Source organism: Mesoplodon mirus, assembly GCF_964341445.2.
Source record: "Mesoplodon mirus genome assembly, chromosome: 11".
Taxonomy (NCBI): domain Eukaryota; kingdom Metazoa; phylum Chordata; class Mammalia; order Artiodactyla; family Ziphiidae; genus Mesoplodon; species Mesoplodon mirus.
The window spans coordinates 30,026,377-30,047,100 of record NC_138987.1 but is presented as its reverse complement, the minus strand read 5'-3'; the positions used below and the strand labels follow the sequence as shown (position 1 = coordinate 30,047,100).

Below are 20,724 nucleotides of genomic sequence, written 5' to 3'. Positions count from 1 at the left end.
TTGCCCTTGTGTGCCAACCACTGTGCTCACCAGCAAACAAATAAGGAAGAATCTGGGTTTTCTACTCTATACTCTTAGCAGGGCTGAAAGCTCATTTTTAAACAAATACTGGAATTTTTCATTATGAATGAGATTTGTTCATCAGAGGAGTCACCCTGAAAAATTATTAGAAATTTATTCCAGGGCTTCCCTGGTGGCGCAGTGGTTGAGAGTCTGCCTGCCGATGCAGGGGACACGGGTTCGTGCCCCGGTCCGGGAAGATCCCACATGCCGCAGAGCGGCTGGGCCCGTGAGCCTGCGCCTCAGGAGCCTGTGCTCCACAACGGGAGAGGCCACAGCAGTGAGAGGCTCGCGTACCGCAAAAAAAAAAAAAAAAAAAAAAAAGAAATTTATTCCAAAATGTCCCTTGCTCAAAAATTTTCTGTTAAGTCTCTTTGGAAATTGCCCCCAGAGCTTCTGAGCCACGTGAAAAAAATGAGCCTCTGTTTATTTTCAGAACTTTACTACAAAGGGTTTTCCCCAGTTTGATCATCCACTTTCCACTTTCTTTACCTAATTTGGCTCCAAAGTTAAACCCACCCTTGGAGGATGGGAATGTGCTGCCTGGGGATGGCCGGGGGTGGAGTCAGGGGGCAGTACTGGACATGCTGCTTCTGAAACACTTTTAGTGACAAGTCTTACAAGTCCTATGTGGTGGTTGTTTTTTAGTAAAAAGTTTCATTATTTTATAAGTCAGTATGTGTTGATCTGCTACTTAGCATGGTAAAAACGTTTAGAAATGCTGCATAATAAGGCACCCTCTACTGGAATCACGGTGTACAGTAGTATAATAAAGGTTCTGACAAGTCCTGCATAAAGGAACCTGTTTAGCTCAGTGCTTATCAAACTTACATAGCCAACAGACCTTCTTCATGGAACACCTAGTCACTTCCAACAGTTTTTTGAAACACCCTTCGAGGCAAGTCTCTATAAATCCAGATTTTAGTGAAGCCTGGGCAAAATAGGCAGAGTCCCTTCCCATTGACTCTCAACTAGCAGACAGGCATCTACACAGCCTCTCACTCCTCGGGTCACCTCCTCAGTAAGCCCTTCCAGGGCTACCCTTTCTAAACCAGACCAACCTTTTGTTATTCTCTAAGACAACCCTCTTCACAATCTGATGATCTTTTTTTGTCTGTCTTCCCCTGGAGAATACATGTTCCATCCAGGAGGGCGGAAACCTGTTTGCTCGTGTGTCCCCACCACTTAGCACCATTTATCTGACATGCAGAAAATGTGAAGCAAACATTGGTTGGTTGGTTGGTTGACCGAATGGATGAATGGGAAGCAGTACACCCTGGGTACCACAGCATGGCTGGAGCTTTCCACCCCATCTCCCTTGCAGGGATTGGTACAGGGTTGCTTCTCTGGCAGACTGGATACTGTCAGAGTAGAGAGTTTGTTGACCAAAACAATCCAAGTAACCTGGAGATTGGTCAAGAAACCACAAGGCGCTCCTTTTAAAGAATGCCCAAGACTCTTTCACAAAAACAACTAAAGGCAGGGTGGCACCATGTCGGATTCCTTAAAGCAGCTGGCCTTTTGGACGGCCTTTCTCTCAGGGCTCCTGGGAGAGGGGGCCACTCCCGCCAGCCACAGACTTCCCCCCAGGCCTGCGGACTGAGCTCAGGATGAAAGGCCTGGGGTCCGGACCTGACTGGAGGCCCGTGGACATGCACTCTGCAGGTGGAAAGGCTGTCGGTGCTTACTTTGACTGTCCTCGGGTCCCGAGTCTTCTGGTGGTTAACTGAGGAAACTGCTGCCTTATGATCTGTAAGTCAACACAAGAATCAGTTATGCACTGGGAAAAGCTGGGAGCACAGTGATGGAGTCTACAAACAGCAATCTAAAGAATGAAGGAAAACACAGACCCTTGGTTGCGATGACTTATTAGGAGTCCAAGAGGAACCCCGAGAAGACCACTGGTGCTGGGGATGCGGGTGGGGGGAGCACCTGAGTGACGGTGGGGCTCTGGATCCTCAGGGGGGTCTTACTTGGCCACTATGGGCTTCACCCCCTTTCTCACAACGTAGGCAGTGTATGCTTTCATCCAGAACCTGTCACCCCCGTTTAGAGCCCTCCAAAGCCTTCCACTGCACCTGGTACTCACCCCCACCTCAGCCTCTTAAACCCGGTCCCTGCTTACCTCCTGGCCTTCCTCTCCTCCAACTCTCGCCCTTCCTCACTGGATCCCAGCCACACTGGCTTGCTTTTTATTTTACTTTTTCCCTGTTCCTGAAACATGCCAGGCTTCCTCCCCCCACACTGGGGGCCTTTGTACTGCAGCTCTCTCCATCAGGAATGCAATTTCACCCAGATCGTCACAAGATTAGCTCCTTCTCCTACAACATTCGGGCCTCTGGGCAAGGTCCCTCTGCCCAGAGGCCTTCTGTGACCGGCGGGTGCAGACTAACACAAGCAGCACCCCAGCATGCGACCCTGCTTTCTGTCCCCCTCTCGGCACTCTCCGCAGTTGTCTCGCTCGCTTACTCTCCGAGTGGTTATTTCACATCTCCCCCCACTTGAACATAAGCTCCACAAGAGCAGGGACTTGGCCCAGGGCACATGCGAAGAGCTCAGTCCACGTTTGTTGAATGAAGGCATGAAGCCCGACCCCTGGCCTGGAGGGTACCCTTTACTCATTTGCCAAGTGGACAGCGCTAAGTGCTGCTTCCCAGGACAACCACGTAGATCTGCCAGAAACCTAGGAGGAGAGGCCGTCTGCCAAGGTGAAAACACAACCAATGGGCCTCTTTCTTGGTGTGTACAGCGATGGTGTTTGTAAAGAGGCAGCACGGTAGAGGGGTTCTGTGCAAGGGCTTTGGAGCTAGATTACCTGGATTAGATCCAAGCTCAGCCATTTGTTATTCCGGGGCCCTTGGGCAAGTTATTTAACATTCAAATGACTCAGCTTCGTCATCTGTAAAATGGGAATGATACCAACCCCTACCTGAGAGAATTTTTGTGAAAATTTAAAAAGTAAACATATGTAAATAATTAGCAACAGTGCCTGGCACTTAGTAAGGGTTCAATAAACATTGCCCATTATGACCAGTGATTATCCTGATGACTCATTAATTCCCTTTTATTACCAGGGATGTTTAAGTCGAGCCACATTCTTCTAACTCCCTTCTCTTCTAATATAGCACCGAACAGGTAGGTGTGGTCAGACAGAGGGAGCCTGCACACTGTCCTTCATAAGAGATGCTGCTGTTGATTTCCCACTGGCAGGGCATGAACCATGAGCACCTTCTCAGAGGTGGGGATGAATCTCTGCTGATCCACTTACACCCTCTTCCAAGCCTTTCCTGATCCCCTGGACCAGGTAAGAGCTCTTCCTTCTCCAAACCGCTGCACCTGCTACTTCCAGTCTGTGACCAAGTTCCATCCTCCCTCTATTGTGAATATATCCTGATTCTCCCCACACCTCCATCTCCATCGGCCCCAGGGCCATAATCTCACACCTGGATTGCTGCAATGGTCTCACTGCCCCTGCTGTCAGGCATGCCTCATCTCAACCACTCCTTCATGAAGACTCCAGACAAAGTCCAAACCCACCAGGTTCTGCCTTCATTCCAGCTCACCTCTCGTCCTCCTCCTCCTCTCCTAATCCCATGAAGTACTGAAGGGTACTACCACTTTTTAAAAATGTGCTAAACTGAAGAGCCAAAAAATGGCCTTTGCCTCTTTCTTCCATTTGAGCATCAGGCTTTTTCATCTATCCAATGGGGATAATGACACTGTTTCAACCTATCTTCCAGGCTCTGCCCCCCCTCTTGATGTCTTCCAGGAGCATCACTCTTTTCTAGCACATTCTCTTCATCGACAGACGTATCCTTCAATCCTTTGATGGCTCTTCAGAGGATCCTCAGAAAACCCAGTTTCCAGGCTTTAGTGGTTATCTTATGGTCTCCCAAGCAATATATTTGCGTGGTTAGAATCTTTAATTCCATTTGTGAAAATACTTTTTCTCTAAAAATATTTGATGGCCAAATCCTCTCCTCCTCCTCCAAAAAGAGAGAAAGGTCATTTCAAATAAAGCACGAAGAGGAAAGGAAGCCTGTTAGGAGTTGGGGGTGGGGAATGGGTGGAGGCCCTGCTGCACCACATCACTCTCTGCCCAACTGGAGGTCAAGACTTTTCCCACTCTGAGCAAAGAAAGCTGTTGCAGACAGCACGTCCTCCTTCCAGCCGCAACAAAAACCTGTGGGAAGGGAGTTTGCTTTTTTTTTAAGTGTTTCTTATGGGCTGCAAATTACAAATTATTCTCCTTTCCTTTCACCAAATAATCAGCTGGTCCCTGAATCTGAAAGCCCAGCACAATTTAGTTTGAGTCTCAAAATGCAGGGTCGGTTCAGCCCTGCTAAGGCTGTTCAGCTTTTAATTTCTGGAGCAAGACTCAGCAAACAGTCAAACACTTTTGTGGAGCTGTGAGAGTTGAGCTTCACTGTTTGATAAATGGGCAGACGGCAGGCAGCCCCTCTTTCTTTTTTTGTATGGATTCAATGAAGCCTGCCTAAAGAACACCACATGCTGCTCTAGCTACTGATCTAACATTCCGCAACATCCCAGCCTTCCAAATTCCCTTTAATTACTCAGGAATCCCACCCTCTGCTCTTTCAGCCTGGGCAGACGGGGCTGGGGTCTCCATGGGCCAGGGGTGGGATGCGGAGAGGCTCTGGGGAACCAGTCTCTCCGGGGCTGCTGGCATTCTTTTTTAGGTGGTGGTCAGGTTATTCATCTCTTCCGTCCGTTCTTCTCTCCATTAAACACATGGCTCCAGGTGGAAGGAAACTCAGCACGCAGGCTACCCTGACATAATTTTGTGGTTGTAGTTTTTTAAGAAACATGAGTGAGTTTGGGGCAAACGTTCCTGAAATGGCATCTTCAAACCACAGGCCTCATTTAAGATAAGGAAGGGGAAGAGTGAGAAGAGGAACTGACACTCATTGGGCATCAGTGGGCACCATGCACTAGACAAAGTATTTTACTCTCGGTATTAAATTTATCCTAAAAACCACACTGGAGGAGAATATGATGGTCCTCGTTTCACAACTGAGGAACTGGGGTCTAGGGTGATACAGGCTGCTCGGATTCACAGACGCCAGCGAGTAGAAGCAGCAGGGATCCAGTTCCACTGTCTCCTGTTCATCAATTTCACCGACACCCAAGGGAGCCAGCAAGTGTCCACTGACTGTGCATGAAACCCTCAGCATTCTCTGTGGGTGTCACCTCAAGAGACACCTTCAGAGCCACACAGCAAAGCCACTTGGCCTCATTACTCTACAGAGAGGCCTTGTTTGACTTTGACCCCAAGTCGTATGGTCTTGATCTAGCTTGATCTCCAAACTTAGTCATCAGGAACGCTCTGAAAAAAGGCTTTTGGTTGTTCCCAAAAATTCAATCCACCCTCAGTAGGCAAAGATTTGCCACCAACAAGAACTGATCCAAAAGAAGTTCCAGTGTCATGGAATAAATGGATATTCTCCCACACTCTGAGGGAGACAAACTCATGTATACAAAGAATCAATCAGTTTTAAAACAAGAGCTCCTGGTCTTATTTCAGAGGTCATTTGGGTATGGGCAAAAGAAAAGGGGCTTTCAAACAGCAAGAAATTATAAATTCAGTACAATGGCAAGTACTTGTGCCTTCTCTTAAAAAACACACACAACAATTTTTTGAACAAGAGAGAGAAATGGTTAGGGAAAGAGGTTAAAGGAATTCTAATTGTCACAACTTTAAGTCTCAAAGTGGGGTACTCACTCTCTTTGTTGGCAATAGACTTTGCGCCTTTTTCAGAGAAGAAAAAATAATTAAGCCTGGTAGTATGAATAAGTTTTCCTAAACACTTTCCCTCAACGCTACCATCTTGAAATGGGTGTTTGCCAGAGTAATTTTACTATGCTGGTATAACTCTATCCATTTAACAATGTTGGGAGGAGTAACACCTACTGGGGGCCAGGCACTGGAGGTTGAGGTGGGTTCTACCCCACTGCAGGTTCCACAGGAAATTCCACAAAAGAAATTTTTAAAAATTACAAGATATTTACACCTAGAGCAATGAGACAGAAATGGAATTTCAAATTATGCATACGGATTGATGAAGGATTCCGAGAAAACCCCCATGGCTAGAGAGGTAACAATCTGTTGCCCCCAATAAGTACCATGGGTAACAATTCCAAGAAGTCCAAAAATCCATATGTGAGCCCAGTATTGTCCTTGGGATGTTGGGATGATGTGTCATGTCTGTGAGTGTGAGAAGAGAGACAGTCATCATACACCCATTTAGCTAGAATGTGGTGAGTTACATAAGATAGAGGTTAAGTCAAAAATGGAATAATTCTGAAGATAATAATACGAGAGGGTGAGGGTGGTGAGGGTAGCATGTGTGCGATGTGGGAAATTTTTAGAACAATTGTTCTCAAAATTGTTCAGAAGGAAGAGCAGCTAGAAAGGTTGAAACATTCATATGTTAGTGATGATATATTAAAAACATGATGCATTAAAGTCATGAAATGTTGCGACAGTAAACTGAAATCATAATTATAGCTAAAGTGCATTGAGTGTTTATACTTACCAGGCACTGTGCTAAGGCAGCCCTTTTAACAGTCATTATCTCAACAGTCCTCAGGTGGTTGGTACCATGTCCCCATTTTACAGAGGAGAAAATTGAGGCTCAAAGCTATTAAGAAATCTCCTGAGTTCACACAGCTGGTAAATGGTGGAGCTGGGATTCAAACCCACACAATTTGATTTCTGAGCTTTTACACTGCACATCACTAAAGACGTGTGAAATAACAAAATATGGAATCTGGTGTGAAATCAGACATTCTGACATCACAGCAGATACTAAGGGTTAAGAAAAACATATGCAAGAATTTAAAGTAGATGGAAACTGTCCATGTGCTTAATTTTTTTCCTTTGCAAATTGAAAAAAGACCATCTCTGAAGAGTCCTAAAGATGCCTCAAGAGTACCTTTATCTCCCTCTGTGTCCCTCCACAGGTGCACAAGCAACCTGGGGTCAGGGCAGATTGTGAGCGCTCTTGAGGAAGAGGGCAGTCATGTTAAATGAGAGGAACCTATAGCCTTATCTCTGTTCCAGGCATACGTGGCTGACAGAAGCATAGGTCCCCAGAACACTGTTGTCTGTCTGTCTGTCTGTTTCTTGCATTGCTCAAGCATGGGCGGCGGGGAGGAAGGAGCCACATATTCAAGGAAGCAACACCCACAGCCCAAATGGCTAAGTACCTCAAGCCCTCACGGGGAAGAGGCAGGATATAAATAAATTCAATTCATACAAGTACATCTGCTGCCCCAGATTCCCTTCCTCCTATCTCCCTACCTCTTACTGGGTGTGGGGGGGTCCCTGCCCAGCAGGTGGCATCCACTGGTCTCCCCCCTTCCCCTCAGATCCAGCCACTACACGTCGGACCTTGGGAAGCCCACTCAATCTCTTTGACTTTTAACGTCCTTGTCTGGAAAATGAGAAGGTCTCACCAATAGATCTCTAAGTTCCCTTAATAGATTAAACTTCTTTACAGTGAGGTGTTAGTAACTGGTAAGTATTAATGAATTATCCTGCTCTTTTGTAGTTGCATTTCCACAGACTTAAACGAAAGGAACTGAGGATTTTGAGATATCAGCAAGCCTTCGGGGGAGGTGTATTTGCGAGATTAAAGGGCCTCCCCACGTATTCAAGTCGCACTGTGTCACAGCTGTCTAGTTGCCTATCCATGAATCAGCCTCTTCCTGACAAGCTCAACAAATGTTTGACCATAAATCATGTTACCCCACACAGTCTAAGCTAGTCACTTGGTGCACTTATGCTTCCTCCCATGGGCTCCACATTTGAGAGTACATCCTGCACTCTCTCAGGATCCTGGGTTCCATTTTATAGTCATGACACATAAAAGGACACATGGAGAGAAATGGGTGAAGGTGATCACAGCATGCTGACTATAGTTAACAATACTGTATCGTATGATTGAAAGTTGTAAGGAGAATAGATCTCAAAAGTTCTCATCACAAGAAAAAAAAATGTGTAACTCTGTGTAGTGATGGATGTTAACTAAATTTATTGTGTTGATCATTTTGCAGTACATACATACATCAAATCACTACGTTGTACACCTAAAACTAATACGATGTTAGATGTCAGTTAGATCTCATTTTTTTAAAAGAAAAAGGATACGTGGATTTCTGAAATGCCCTTATGTGGATAAAATGGCTAGTTGTCTGCCCCTTTCCCTTTCTAACCAAACTCTAATTTTTTATTCCAGGAGGTGATGGACTACATTTTCCTGCCTCCCTGACAGCCAAGGGCAGACAGTGAGACAAAAGGGGAAATCACTGGGCAGGGCTCAGGGAAAGCTTCTGAAGACAGCTGACTTAGCTGGAGTTTTGACCTTTCTCTCCCTACACCCAAGAAGTTTTCTACTTCTTATCTGGAATTTAGGCTTTGTTGTCCAGCAGTCACTTTGGACCATGAGGTGACCTAGAAATTAGAAGCCATCTGCTAAGAATGGCAGAGCGGAGAGAGAGAAGGAGCCCAGGTCCCTGATGCTCTTATAGAGCTGTTATACTAGCATAGGTTACCTTCTTTTAAACTTATTCTATGTGAAGAAAAGTAAAACCACAAATTTATTTAAGCCATTGTTTGGGAATGAGGAGAGGCGTCTTTTACACACAGCCCCAATACAATTCCTAACTGATACACCTTCTGATTTCCACCCAGGATTTACCTCATAGGAAAGGTTCCAGGGGCCCTGGAATCAGCTATCTCATCTTTAAACGGGAACAAAAAACGGCATCTAGTTCACAGGGCTGTGTGAGGATTAAATGAGGTAATATGTGCAGAGGGCTTGGCCCAGTGCCTGGCAAAGAGTGTCAGTGTATTGTCATTATGATTTCTCGTTGAAAAGTGTTTCCAGTTCATATGGTAAAGGTCCTCGCACCTCTGTAGACTAACTTCCCCATGTGACAGATGGAGGGACTGAGGTTCAGAGAGGGAAATGGGACCTGTCCAGGGTAACACGGAGAGTAAGAGTGATAGATCCTCAAATTCAAGGCCCCAAACCTGGTGTTATTGGAAACTCCCCGCCTACTGCGCATGGTGGATCCTCAGTAAAAGTCTGTGGAAGAAGACATTCGTTTGCCTTTAATCCTCCACCAGAATGCCTGTTACAAATGCATGGAAAGCAATCCAATTAGTAAGAGAGATTCTCTTAGCTCAGAAATCTGAGGTCCAGTTTTTCTTTCCGAAAAAGCTTAGCTCTTGCTAAGCACAGTAATGCTCCATCTCTGGGCAGGTGGAGTTTTTAGTTTCCAAAAGACCAGTGGAAAAGCAGGAGAAAGAAGCATTTGGTGAAACTGAAACACTCACTTCAGCTTCCATGGATCTCGCAAGTGTGCAGGTTAGGAGAAGGCAATACTGGGCACCTAGAGGTACTCGGGGATTGACCTGGTTCTCGGGCTGCCCTCACTCCCCACCCCGAGGAGGCAGCAGGTTCCTCCTCTGCGTCCCTCCGATCCTGGGAGTTCATAGCTCAGGGGGCACGTCTGCCATCTTGCTTTGCAGTTTCTCACATGCATATGCCCCTCTGCAGCCTCCTCCCCTAGAGGACTCCATTTCCCATCTCCTGAGATAAATGCATACCTAATAAATGCATACCTAAGGTTCACTTGGGTGAACCCAAGTGTTGAGGAGGAAGCAGAATGGGAAATACTGGCAGGGGGGTTCCCAGTGCCCGGAACACCCCGTGGGGAAGATCTGAGGGGAAATTTCTCAATTGCAGTGACCAGCACACTTGACCCCGAGAGACAGAGAGGCCGAGACTTCACTCCCAAATTTGATCATATGGAGGTGTCCAGGTGACTGCTAATGACAACACCAAAGTCAAAAGGACAACTGTTTACACAAAACCTGCCTCTACACATACGGACCGTACCCCCAAAATAAGTTGCTCTGTGTAAATGAGACAGTTAACTACATGGACTCTAGAGCCAGACTTCTCAGGGTCACATTCTGAGTCACACATCTACTTACTGGCTGTTTGACCTTGGGCAAATTACCTAACTTCTCTGGGACTCAGTTTACCCATGTATGAAATGGGGATAATAGTTTCTACCTCATAGAGTTGTTTGGGGGATTAGACAAGGTTGACCTATGTCAAGTGCTTAGAATAGTGCCAGGTAATAGAAAGCACTGTGTAATTGTTGGCTATTTTTATTAATTTTATTAAACATCTGTGAGTGCTGCATTCATAATTAGATATAGCTAGACACTTCTAATATCTGTTAAAAAGAATTGTCTTTAATAAGCTTGGGTAATTTATCTGAGTATGATGTCATGTGTAGGCCAATTCTGATATTACCGTGTGTTTGTTTCAATTTACAGTTCCGTTGCTCTCTAAACATTTATTTCACTGCTTTTGCTGGAGAACTAGGGGTATCATTTTGGAAGTGTTTTTTCTCACCCTGACAAGCCTGGAGGCACCAGTAGCAGGAAGGAAAGGTTAGGGAAGAGCAGAAGGTCCGACCACTCTCCCCTCCCCCACTGCAGGTCCACAGGCCACACGTGGTCAGTCCTGAGGTGGGGGGGAGGGGAGGAGTCTTCAAATGGATGAGAGACTGTAGGTTTCAACTAGAGCACTGGACTGGACTTTAGTGTCTACAAGAGCACCTAAATTATTGAAAAGAGGCTTGTTTTTTGTTTTAACATCTTTATTGGAGTATAACTGCTTTATAATGGTGTGTTAGTTTCTGCTGTATAACAAAGTGAATCAGCTGTACATGTACATATATCCCCATATCTCTTCCCTCTTGTGTCTCCCTCCCTCTCACCCTCCCTATCCCACCCCTCTAGGTGGTCACAAAGCACTGAGCTAATCACCCTGTGCTATGTGGCTGCTTCCCACTAGTTATCTATGTTACATTTGGTAGTGTATATATGTCCATGCCTCTCTCTCACTTCGTCCCAGCTTACCCTTCCCCCTCCCCATGTCCTCAAGTCCATTCTCTACGTCTGCTGAGGCTTGTTTTTATAATCAATAACCGAAAAGCTATTAAACCTGCCACAAAACCATCAGGGGTCAGGGAAGGGAGTTTGGCCGTAACATGGTTGAGGAACAAAGCAAAGCCATTTTCTGTTTGCACATCACCAAGGTGGGCCTGTTCCATACCCGTCACACTCGTGGGGGCTCCTCTGGGCTTCTCTAAGAATAAAAGCATAACACGAGGCATTCAGAGAGCTGGTCAGAACACTCCAGCATAAGGCCAGAGCCACAGGGTGAATCCTCAGCGGAGAAGCAAAAGCGGTGGGCAGTGGGAGGTCAGCTGGAAAGCACAGCCCTTCAGCCAGTGTGGACAGAGATCCAGAGGGTCTCCCCCCAAGCCCACCACCAGACCCCTTTCCCCCAGCGTATGGACGACGATCACAGCACAGGACACTGATAGCTGGGAGGAGCCTTCAGAGAGCACCAGCTGGTCAAAAAGACTCCTGTTGCCTTTCCTCTAGATACCCTCCCCCACTGTCCCCTCTCCCGACCCTGGAGGAGTCCGAAGAGGAGAGAAAGAGTCCCCCCTTCCCTTTCACAGAGCAAATTCGGAGGCATCATGAGGGGAGGTCTGACTTCCATGTGAGACGGAAGTTTTACATTGGACAGAACGGGGCTTTTTCATAGCTGAGAATGAATTTTAATTATCCAACCAAGACTGATATGATGGCTGATCACGGTCTGATGCTGTGGGATTGCCCTGCGATGTCAGAGGGCAGAGCAGGAAGGACGGACAGAGGACTCTGAAGGCAGCTCTTTAAAGTAAGTGAAAATACAACCAGTTTCCACTGGCACCTCAACAAGTTCATCCCAACTCAGCAAATGGACTAATGGAAAGTGGATACAATGCCAATTTCATATGGTGACCATAAGGCTTAAACAAATTGCCATATGTCAAACAATTCATGGTGTTCTTAGCAAACAGCAATAATATAAATCATTCAATCTTCAAATATCTGAAGATCTATTATGTGCCAGGTACTATTCTGGGGGCTAGGGATGCACAGTGAACAAAAAGGTCCTCATGGAGCTTCCATTCTAGAGAAAGAGATGGACAAAACACAAGCAACTAAAAAATATATATGTTACATAGTTATTAGTTACATGTATTAATAATTATATATTATATGTAATAAAATATATAGATAACACTACAATATATAGATAACTATACATATATATTAGTAACATCATATATATATAGTAGTTCAGACAGTGATAAGTGCTATAAAGAAAAAGTATGGTAAGAAGATAGAGGAGTTAGAACGGAATGCAGCCAATTTTAGAAAATAGTGATTTCTTCCATTGATAGAGAACTTTACAGTTTTAAAAAACATTCTCATAAGCACTGTCTCATTTTATCCCTAGAGTAATTTGGGATACTTCCCATCTAAAGGTAAGGAAATGGGAGCTCTGAAAAGTTAAGTGACTCCAAGCTGGGTGACCTTTCATCACCCCAGCCAACAGCAAAAGCAGGCACAAGAAGTTAGTTCAGCTAGCAGCCTCAGCATGCTCTGCAATTCCGAAATTAATTCCAGGACCCAAAGTCAATACAACATTACTGGAAGCTAGTGCTTTTGGAGCTTGCCCACGGTGTTGGAGAGGGGATTTTTATTTCAGATCTTACTTGCAGCAAAGCAATCGCTGCCATCCACTTTATCAAGAACAGGACCCCAGCCATGGGGACAGCTTTACCACTGATGTCTGTTTCACTTCGGCCCACTTGCAAGCCAGGGGGGAAGACAAACACCAATCTAATTTTTCTCTAAAACCTAAGCTGAAATAGTGAACTTTGCCTGCTCTGAGTTAAAAGTTCAGAGATGAATCATAAGTTTGGACGGATCGGCTCAAAGGAAGACTGTCCATGATTACACTCCAAGGTTTTAGAGAACTAGTCCCTTTTTCTCTCAAGGAGATGGCAGCTGCAGTGTGCTGGGAGCCCTCAGGAAGGGAAAATGTGTCTGGGATTTCAATTCAACAAGCTCAATGCGAAAACCCTCAGCATGTACCTTCTGTCCTCCGTGGCTGGAAGGACAGCCCCAATTTCCAGTGCACTTGAAATCCATGGCAAGGCAGCTGCAGAGAGCTTTTGCATTTGTGCTTTTATTTCCATTAGAGTATTTCCTTGCTTTGGGACTGAAGATAAGACAGAGTTCGGATGCTTTTTTTTTAACACCCTATTGGAGTATAATTGCTTTACAATGGTGTGTTCGTTTCTGCTTTATAACAAAGTGAATCAGCTATACATATACATATATCCCCATATCTCCTCCCTTTTGCGTCTCCCTTCCACCCTCCTCATCCCACCCCTCTAGGTGGTCACAAAGCACCGAGCTGATCTCCCTATGCTATGTAGCTGCTTCCCACTAGCTATCTATTTTATTTTAATTAAATTAATTATTATTATTATTATTTTTTTTTTTTTTGCGGTACGCGGGCCTCTCACTGTTGTGGCCTCCCCTGTTGCGGAGCACAGGCTCCGGACGCGCAGGCTCAGCGGCCATGGCTCACGGGCCCAGCCGCTCTGCGGCATATTGGATCTTCCCGGACCGGGGCAAGAACCCGTGTCCCCTGCATCGGCAAGCGGACTCTCAACCACTGCGCCACCAGGGAAGCCCTATTTATTTATTTTTTTAACATCTTTATTGTAGTATAATTGCTTTACAATGGTGTGTTAGTTTCTGCCATATAATGAAGTGAATCACCTATATATATACATATATCCCCATAGCCCTTCTCTCTCTCATCTCCCTCCCACCCTCCTTAACCCACCCCTCTAGGTGGTCACAAAGCACCGAGCTGATCTCCCTGTGCTATGCGGCTGCTTCCCACTAGCTATCTGTTTTACATTTGGTAGTGTATATATGTCCATGCCACTCTCTCACTTCGTCCCAGCTTACCCTTGGATGCCTTTTTAAATGACTATTTTTTTTTTTTTTTTTTTTTTTTGCTGTACGCGGGCCTCTCACTGCTGTGGCCTCTCCCGTTGCGGAGCACAGGCTCCGGACACACAGGCTCCGCGGCCATGGCTCGCGGGCCCAGCCGCTCCGCGGCATGTGGGATCCTCCGGGATCGGGGCACGAACCCGTGTCCCCTGCATCGGCAGGCGGACTCTCAACCACTGCGCCACCAGGGAAGCCCTAAATGACTATTTTGGAAGCATCTGGCACTGTAATTCTTCTTAGAGAGGAAACTTATTATTTGGGAAAATATTCTGAAAAGCCATTTGGATTAAATGTGACTTGTGGGCATAGATGTCAGCAGGAAGCGAGGACAGAGGAAATTTGGTGGAGGTTGTCCCATGAAGGAAGGAGAGGGAGAGTGCAAGGGGGCAGCAGGAGGCGGTCGAGGAGGACAGGAGAGGCGGCAGAGCAGAGAGGGTGGGACCAGCTGTGGGGAACGGGCAGGGGGAGGGCCAGGGAGCCCTTTGGGAGGGGGACGTCTGTGCCATGGGACCACGTTTGGGATGTAAACCACCACTGCACACTTCAGTCTCCTAGGACGCTTTAGTCTACATGGACGCTTTCTGTGGACTGCCTTGTGCAAAGCAAAGAGGACCCTGAGTTTTATCCCTAGCTCATGATGGTACAGAACAGGGCTGTCCACTAGAACTGTCTGTGGAGATGGAAATGTTTTATTTGCACTGTCCAATATGGTAGCCTCTAGTTACATGTGGCTACTGAGCATCTGAAATATGGCTAGTGTGACTGAGGAACTGAATTTTAATTTTGTTTAAGTTAAACAACTGGGTGTGGCCAGAGGCTACTGTACTGAATAGCACAGGTGTGGAGAGAGCGGGTATATGCAGAAAGAGGAGTCCCAAGTCAAGGTGACCCTGAGGATGCAAACACCCTGGGACTTGCTAAACTCTTGGGGGCAGATTTGAGACTTGAAATAGGAATGGAACTGGGATGCTGGGAGGAGAGGAAGAGTTAAATCGATTTTACCTAGATCACAAGGTCAAGGAAACCCTGAGCTGACAATAGGGTTACAAAAGAATTTGAGAGAAAAAGGAATAGAAGGTCCTTACACAGGCAAATTGGAGTTTCTAGAAATGCTGAATTTTTTTGTTTTTTGGTTTTGTTTTTGTTTCAGAATCTAAGTTAACGAATGGCTATTTGTATCTGTGCACAAGCATCTCATGGAAAATTCATAATAACAGTTGTAATGGCACATGGTAGGTGTTACTAAATATCTGAGCGACCAGATGACTGAGTGTACAGTACCCTACATCAGCCCGCCACCCTCTCAGGTGAATCTTGCAACATCCCAGGAAGAAGGCAGGGGTTAATTCCCATTTCACAGCTGCGAGGACTGAGTCTCAGAGAGGTTAAGTGATAAGTCCAGGAGAGCTAGGATTCTTGGTCTTTTGGTTCACCCAACCTGACTCTCCACTTCGGCCTCTGGGAGGGAGCGTGTAGATGCAACAGAATGTTCCAGGACCCCAGACACAGGACAGGGATACACTCCTGCTGTGCTCTTCCTTCTCCCACTGCTGAGGGGCTCTCAGTGCCCCTTCTCTAGACTGGGAGCCCCTCCACAGCAGGACCCATACCGGGGTCCCTCTGAGTCTCCACTGCCTGACACAGTGCCTGCCACACAGCCAGTCTCAGCCAACACTGCCCCGCTGAAGAAATTAACGAATGAAACAGCAAAGGTGGTTTCACCACTGATTTTTTTAAAAAATTCTTTTCACTTTGGAGAAGGAACATTAACCTATCACACAAGCATTTTTCCCTTCCTAAGTCACCACAGAGCATCTTCCCATTTACTGAGTGGAGCCAATTCTCAGCCACTCAGTTTCAGACTCTCCGGGGTGGTTGGCTCAGGCTTAACATTGCCCTTTGTTTTTTCTTGCTGATGATTTATCTGTTGAGGATCTGAAAAGGGAATTTCTGAAATGTTGACCCCTTCCTGCCATTTCAGTCCTTGTTACGCTTGCACTCAGAAAACTGGTAAGGAATAGTGGTGCAGGAAAAGCTTGCCTATTTTTTATTAGCCGATGTGGAAAAATTGTTACACACAGGAAAAAGAAGCTAATAAAAGGAGAAAGAGTTTAGATGTATTGACTCAAATTAAATTGAATATTTTTGGGGTGTAAAAAAATCTAGATCTTTATCAAATAAACACATGATGAGTCTTAAATAGAGTTCCAATAGCCTTCCTTGGCCAGCTGAATATGAATGACCGATGGTAATGATTTTTTGTAGAGAGAGCCCTGAGTGTGGGATGTATTTTAATCATAAGTGGATAGAGAACAGTCAGGCCTGCAGTGATATTACAAACAGTACCACCCCCAGCTGAGGACTCCCAGACCTCCAAGCTATGATACAAGGCCATTTCCCAGTTTCTCTAAGGCTCTCACATTACTAAGCCAAGCAGTTTGCCTGTCCCAGGCTCACTGACATACACATAACACACTTGCAAGTTCAATATTTGCCGCTCAGAGAAAAGAAGTTACTGTCTACAAATTAAGTACCAAGGAAATTCAAGGTAGACATTCACTTTTACTTTACAACATGTCTGAATTGTTTGAAACATTTAATACTTTGGTATTACTCTGTTTTGGTATTTGGTTTGGTATTACTCTGTTAACAACTGTGAAATTTTTACAGCAAAGTAACCAAAGTATTTACCTTGGTAACCTAAAAAAAAAAATTAAATGATTTAAAACATGATTAGGAACTGTGCATAAATTACTTAGAAGTGGGGAAGAAAAGGAAAAAGCCTGGTGAAGTTGGACTCACCTTTCCAAAGCTGGCAGCATTGACGGGCTGGGTGTCATTCTTCTCGCAGAAGTCCAGGTAATGCATGTAGAGGGCACTGCGAGGGATGCAGACCCCTTCTGCAATCTCATAGTTCTCCTCCAGCCTGGGGAAATAAAAGCCCAATGAACAAACCCAAGAAAGAAGGATCCGTTGTCCTCCTCTAGAGCTGGGCAGACCTGAGAAATAACTCTTTTCTTACAGATGGGGAAACCAAGGCCCACGAAGACAAAACAATCTGCCTAAGGTCAGGAACGGAGTTAGTAGGTTAGCAGGATCAGACCCCTGGTCGCTTTGGGTATGACCTCAGGTCACTTTTCCAGTCCAAATTCCCAGTCCCTTTCCTCTGTGTTGTCATTGGCCTGACCACATTCGGTGTGAATCAGATTCCCCCAAACTCCAAAAAATGATAGAGGATATTGCAGGTGCCCCCCTCAGCCAAGCTACCCACTGTGTAGCCATTCCTGATAGGTGTGAAAATCTTGGGGCTTCTTGGCTAACAAGAGCAGCAGAGTGAGACAGCCTGGGAAAACAAATGCCCCAGCACAGGCTGGACAGCTAGACAGCCACTAACCCACTGACTGAGGGAGGTTATATGACCACAGCAGGGAGTTGAACTGCTTGTTTCCTTTAGGCTCACCTTCCCTGCTGTACTGGGATTATATGATTCTACACCCATTACCTTCTTAATGACTATAGGTTAGGGTTTCAGGGTAGGAACTTTTCCATCTGGGTTCAAATCCCAGCCTTATTACTTGCTGGCTTGGTGACCTCCGGTAAGTTACTTAACCTCAGCCCTCAGTTTCCTTTTGGAGGTACTGACCGTAACCGCCTCGCAAGGTTGTCATGTCAATCAGATGTAATGTGTGACATGCATCAGCATGGGACCTGGCACATGGTGAGAGCTTAGTAGGTGTTAGACCTCATTATCATCCACTTTTCTGCTCCATAAAACATTTTGGGGCACTCAAGATGTCCAGAATTTGTGCTAGATACTGGGAACATAAAAGTAAACTAGATACAGTTTTTTTTTTTCTCTCTTTAACCCAAACACCAGAATGTAGGCACCCAATCATCAAGTTTCCCCTCACCATGTCAGCCGTGAAGAAAACAGAAGACAACAAACAACACACTGGTGTTCATTGTGGATGTAAAGGCCAACAAGCACCAAATTAAACGGACTGAGAAGAAGCTCTATGACATTGACATGGCTAAGGTCAACATCCTGATCAGGCCTGATGGAGAGAAGAAGGCATATGTTTGACTGGCTCCTGACTATGATGCTTTGGATATTGCCAACAAAGTTGGGATCATCTACAATGAGTCCAGCTGGCTAATTCTAAATATAAAAGTTTTCACTGTTAAAAAGAGAAGAATGTAGGCATCCAAAAGAATCAGGCTCCTTTGTCATGGACACTTTGGAAGGTTAAACATCTCTTCCAACAAAACTGCTGGGGCACGTGACAGTTTGGGGACTTCTCTTTGGGCCCTGCTGCTTTCAGAGTGTGGGGCACACACTGTTCAATAAACTCACCAATAGAAAATATTTCTCCTCTGATTGTGAACTGGATTTTAGGAAACAACCTCAAGTCATTTGGAACCAAGTTTGAGGGCTAAAGTGACTGGAATAACCCTTTTCTCCCAACTGTTTTTCTAGGGGTTCAAAAATAAGGCATGATGCTAAAACAATGAAATGAATGTCCTCAAGTGGCTTCTAACTTTCTCTGAGGGCACTTGCCAAAGAAGTGGTCCAGCGCTGTTGTAACTGAAGTGGAATGAGGACACGGCCTCCCGAGGTGCCCACTTGAAAGGGCAGTGCTCACTCGGCTCATTGCAACATGTGGTTGAAAGAAAATCAGTTCAATCATTTCATATCCAAACCCCACGGATGACGGAGAGGACCAAACAACCCGAGGAACGCTCGGATAAATGAAGATGCCTGTGCTGAGCCGTCCCAGGTAGTCTCACCCACTCCCCGGTCTTCTGGGAAGGGGAACCCTGAGTAACGCCTGACAATTTTTATAAGTGTTCCAGGAAATAGTTTATGCAATCCCTTCTAGGCAACCTAATTCCTTGAGGCTGGGGTGGTGTCTGATTCACTTCTGCATTTTTAAAGTCCAACAGACTCCGTGGCACACAGCAGGTATTCAGGAAATGTTTGATGGATAGATTGTGTCAGTCATATATTCATTCAACAAATATTTACTGATCTCTTATCACCCAACAGGTGCTGGGGATAACCATGGTGTGCAAGATAGCCCTTGTTTGCACGTGGAGAACAGATTAGTGGTGGACAGGTGGATAAAGACACAGGTAATCTTCAATTCAACAGATATTTATTGAGTGCCAGGCAGTGTTCTAGACTTTAAGGAAACAGTGGTGAACAAAACAGAGGCCCTGTCCTGAAAGGGCTTACATTCTATGTGTCTCTAACATCATACATTGGAACTCTAAATGTATTTCCCTGTGGGAAAATGGTTTCACATAGAGATTAGGTTTCTTAGGACTATCCTAAGCCTCGGGGCTGGTGTGAATGGGGATCAGCCTTCTAGTTTAGCCTGGACCCCTAAATGCCATTCACAGTATTGTTTCCCTATAAAAGTGAGTTCAAAGGTCCAAATAACCAGCTTATGCACAAACTCGTGGGGGTCATCTGAAAAATGCGGCTTTCACAAAATGGGGTCTCACAAACATTCTTTGTTTGGCCTGAACAGTGTTGGCCCAACTTTAAAAATTCAGGACATTTCACATAAGAATCTGGATTTCTGGCTTCTTTTGAAAAGGCTGAGATCTGGCAACACTGGGCCCATATTCCCGCATGACAATTGGCCAGAGTTACATGTGCCCTCGGGTTGGCCAGAGTCCTCACTCCTTCCTATTTTTCTTACACCCAACCTATCTTCTGTTCCTTGTCTGCCTCCCGTAGGCTCTTGTGTTGACATAAGACACAATCTATGCCCTAGTTCACTTTGCAGTTTATTGTGGGGAGAATAATGCACAGAAATAAGAATATTTAAATACTACACACCCCCAACCACAGGTGCAGAGGAATGTGGGAAGACAGAGAGATAACTGTGCAGATGGGAACAGATGATTAAGGTTTCATGATGAACTGGAATTAGAACTTTGTAACAACAACAACAGCTAGCATCTGTTGAGCTCTTACTAGGTGCCAGGCACGGGGTATACATTATCTCACAATAACCATTTGATGCCCATAGTTTAGATGAGGAAACTGAGGCACAGAGAGCGAAATTCACTTGCCCATGGTCATGCAGCTGGTAAATGGGAGAGTTTGTCTCACTGTGAACCACTGTGGTATTCTGCCATGGGAGATGGAGGGGGTTCCAGGCAAGGAGAACAGCAAGGCTAAGAGACAAACATGGCTCGAGCTTTGGATGATGGAGACACTGCTCTGAGTGGAGAAGAGGGCTTGTAAAGGAGTATCTAAAAGGAAAGAACCATGGGGGAGGGACATGCCGCATAAGAGAATATGGCTTGGCCTAAGAGTTTAGCAACCTCCAGAGTTAAAGAGTTACTATGAAAGTCTTATTTTCAGAAGGCAATGGAGTGTTACTCAGATAGGATTGAAAAAAATATTCAGAGACAGGAAGACCCGAGTGTTTCCAGGATGCTGTAGGAATAATAATAATGTAATCAAATACAATGGAATACTGCTCAGCCATAAAAAAAGAATGAAATAATGCCATTTTCAGCAACATAGATGGACCTAGAGATTATCATACTAAGTGAAGTAAGTCAGAAAGAGAAAGACAAATACCATATGATACCACTTATATGTGGAATCTACAGTATGATACAAATTAACTTATTTACAAAACAGACTCACAGACATAGAAAAC

General features: G+C 45.3%; 1 protein-coding gene across 1 annotated transcript in view; it reads right to left on the bottom strand.

The window, feature by feature from the left end:
• The window catches only part of RFX4 (regulatory factor X4), a gene marked incomplete at both ends in the record, with an annotated part of 171,482 nt that overhangs the window by 83,415 nt on the left and 67,343 nt on the right, over positions 1 to 20,724 (bottom strand). Inside the window, 2 exons of the mRNA XM_082636573.1 lie at positions 1,749 to 1,810; positions 16,844 to 16,967. Coding sequence (XP_082492699.1) covers positions 1,749 to 1,810; positions 16,844 to 16,967 — 186 coding nt within the window. The remainder of the gene's footprint in view (positions 1 to 1,748; positions 1,811 to 16,843; positions 16,968 to 20,724) is intronic.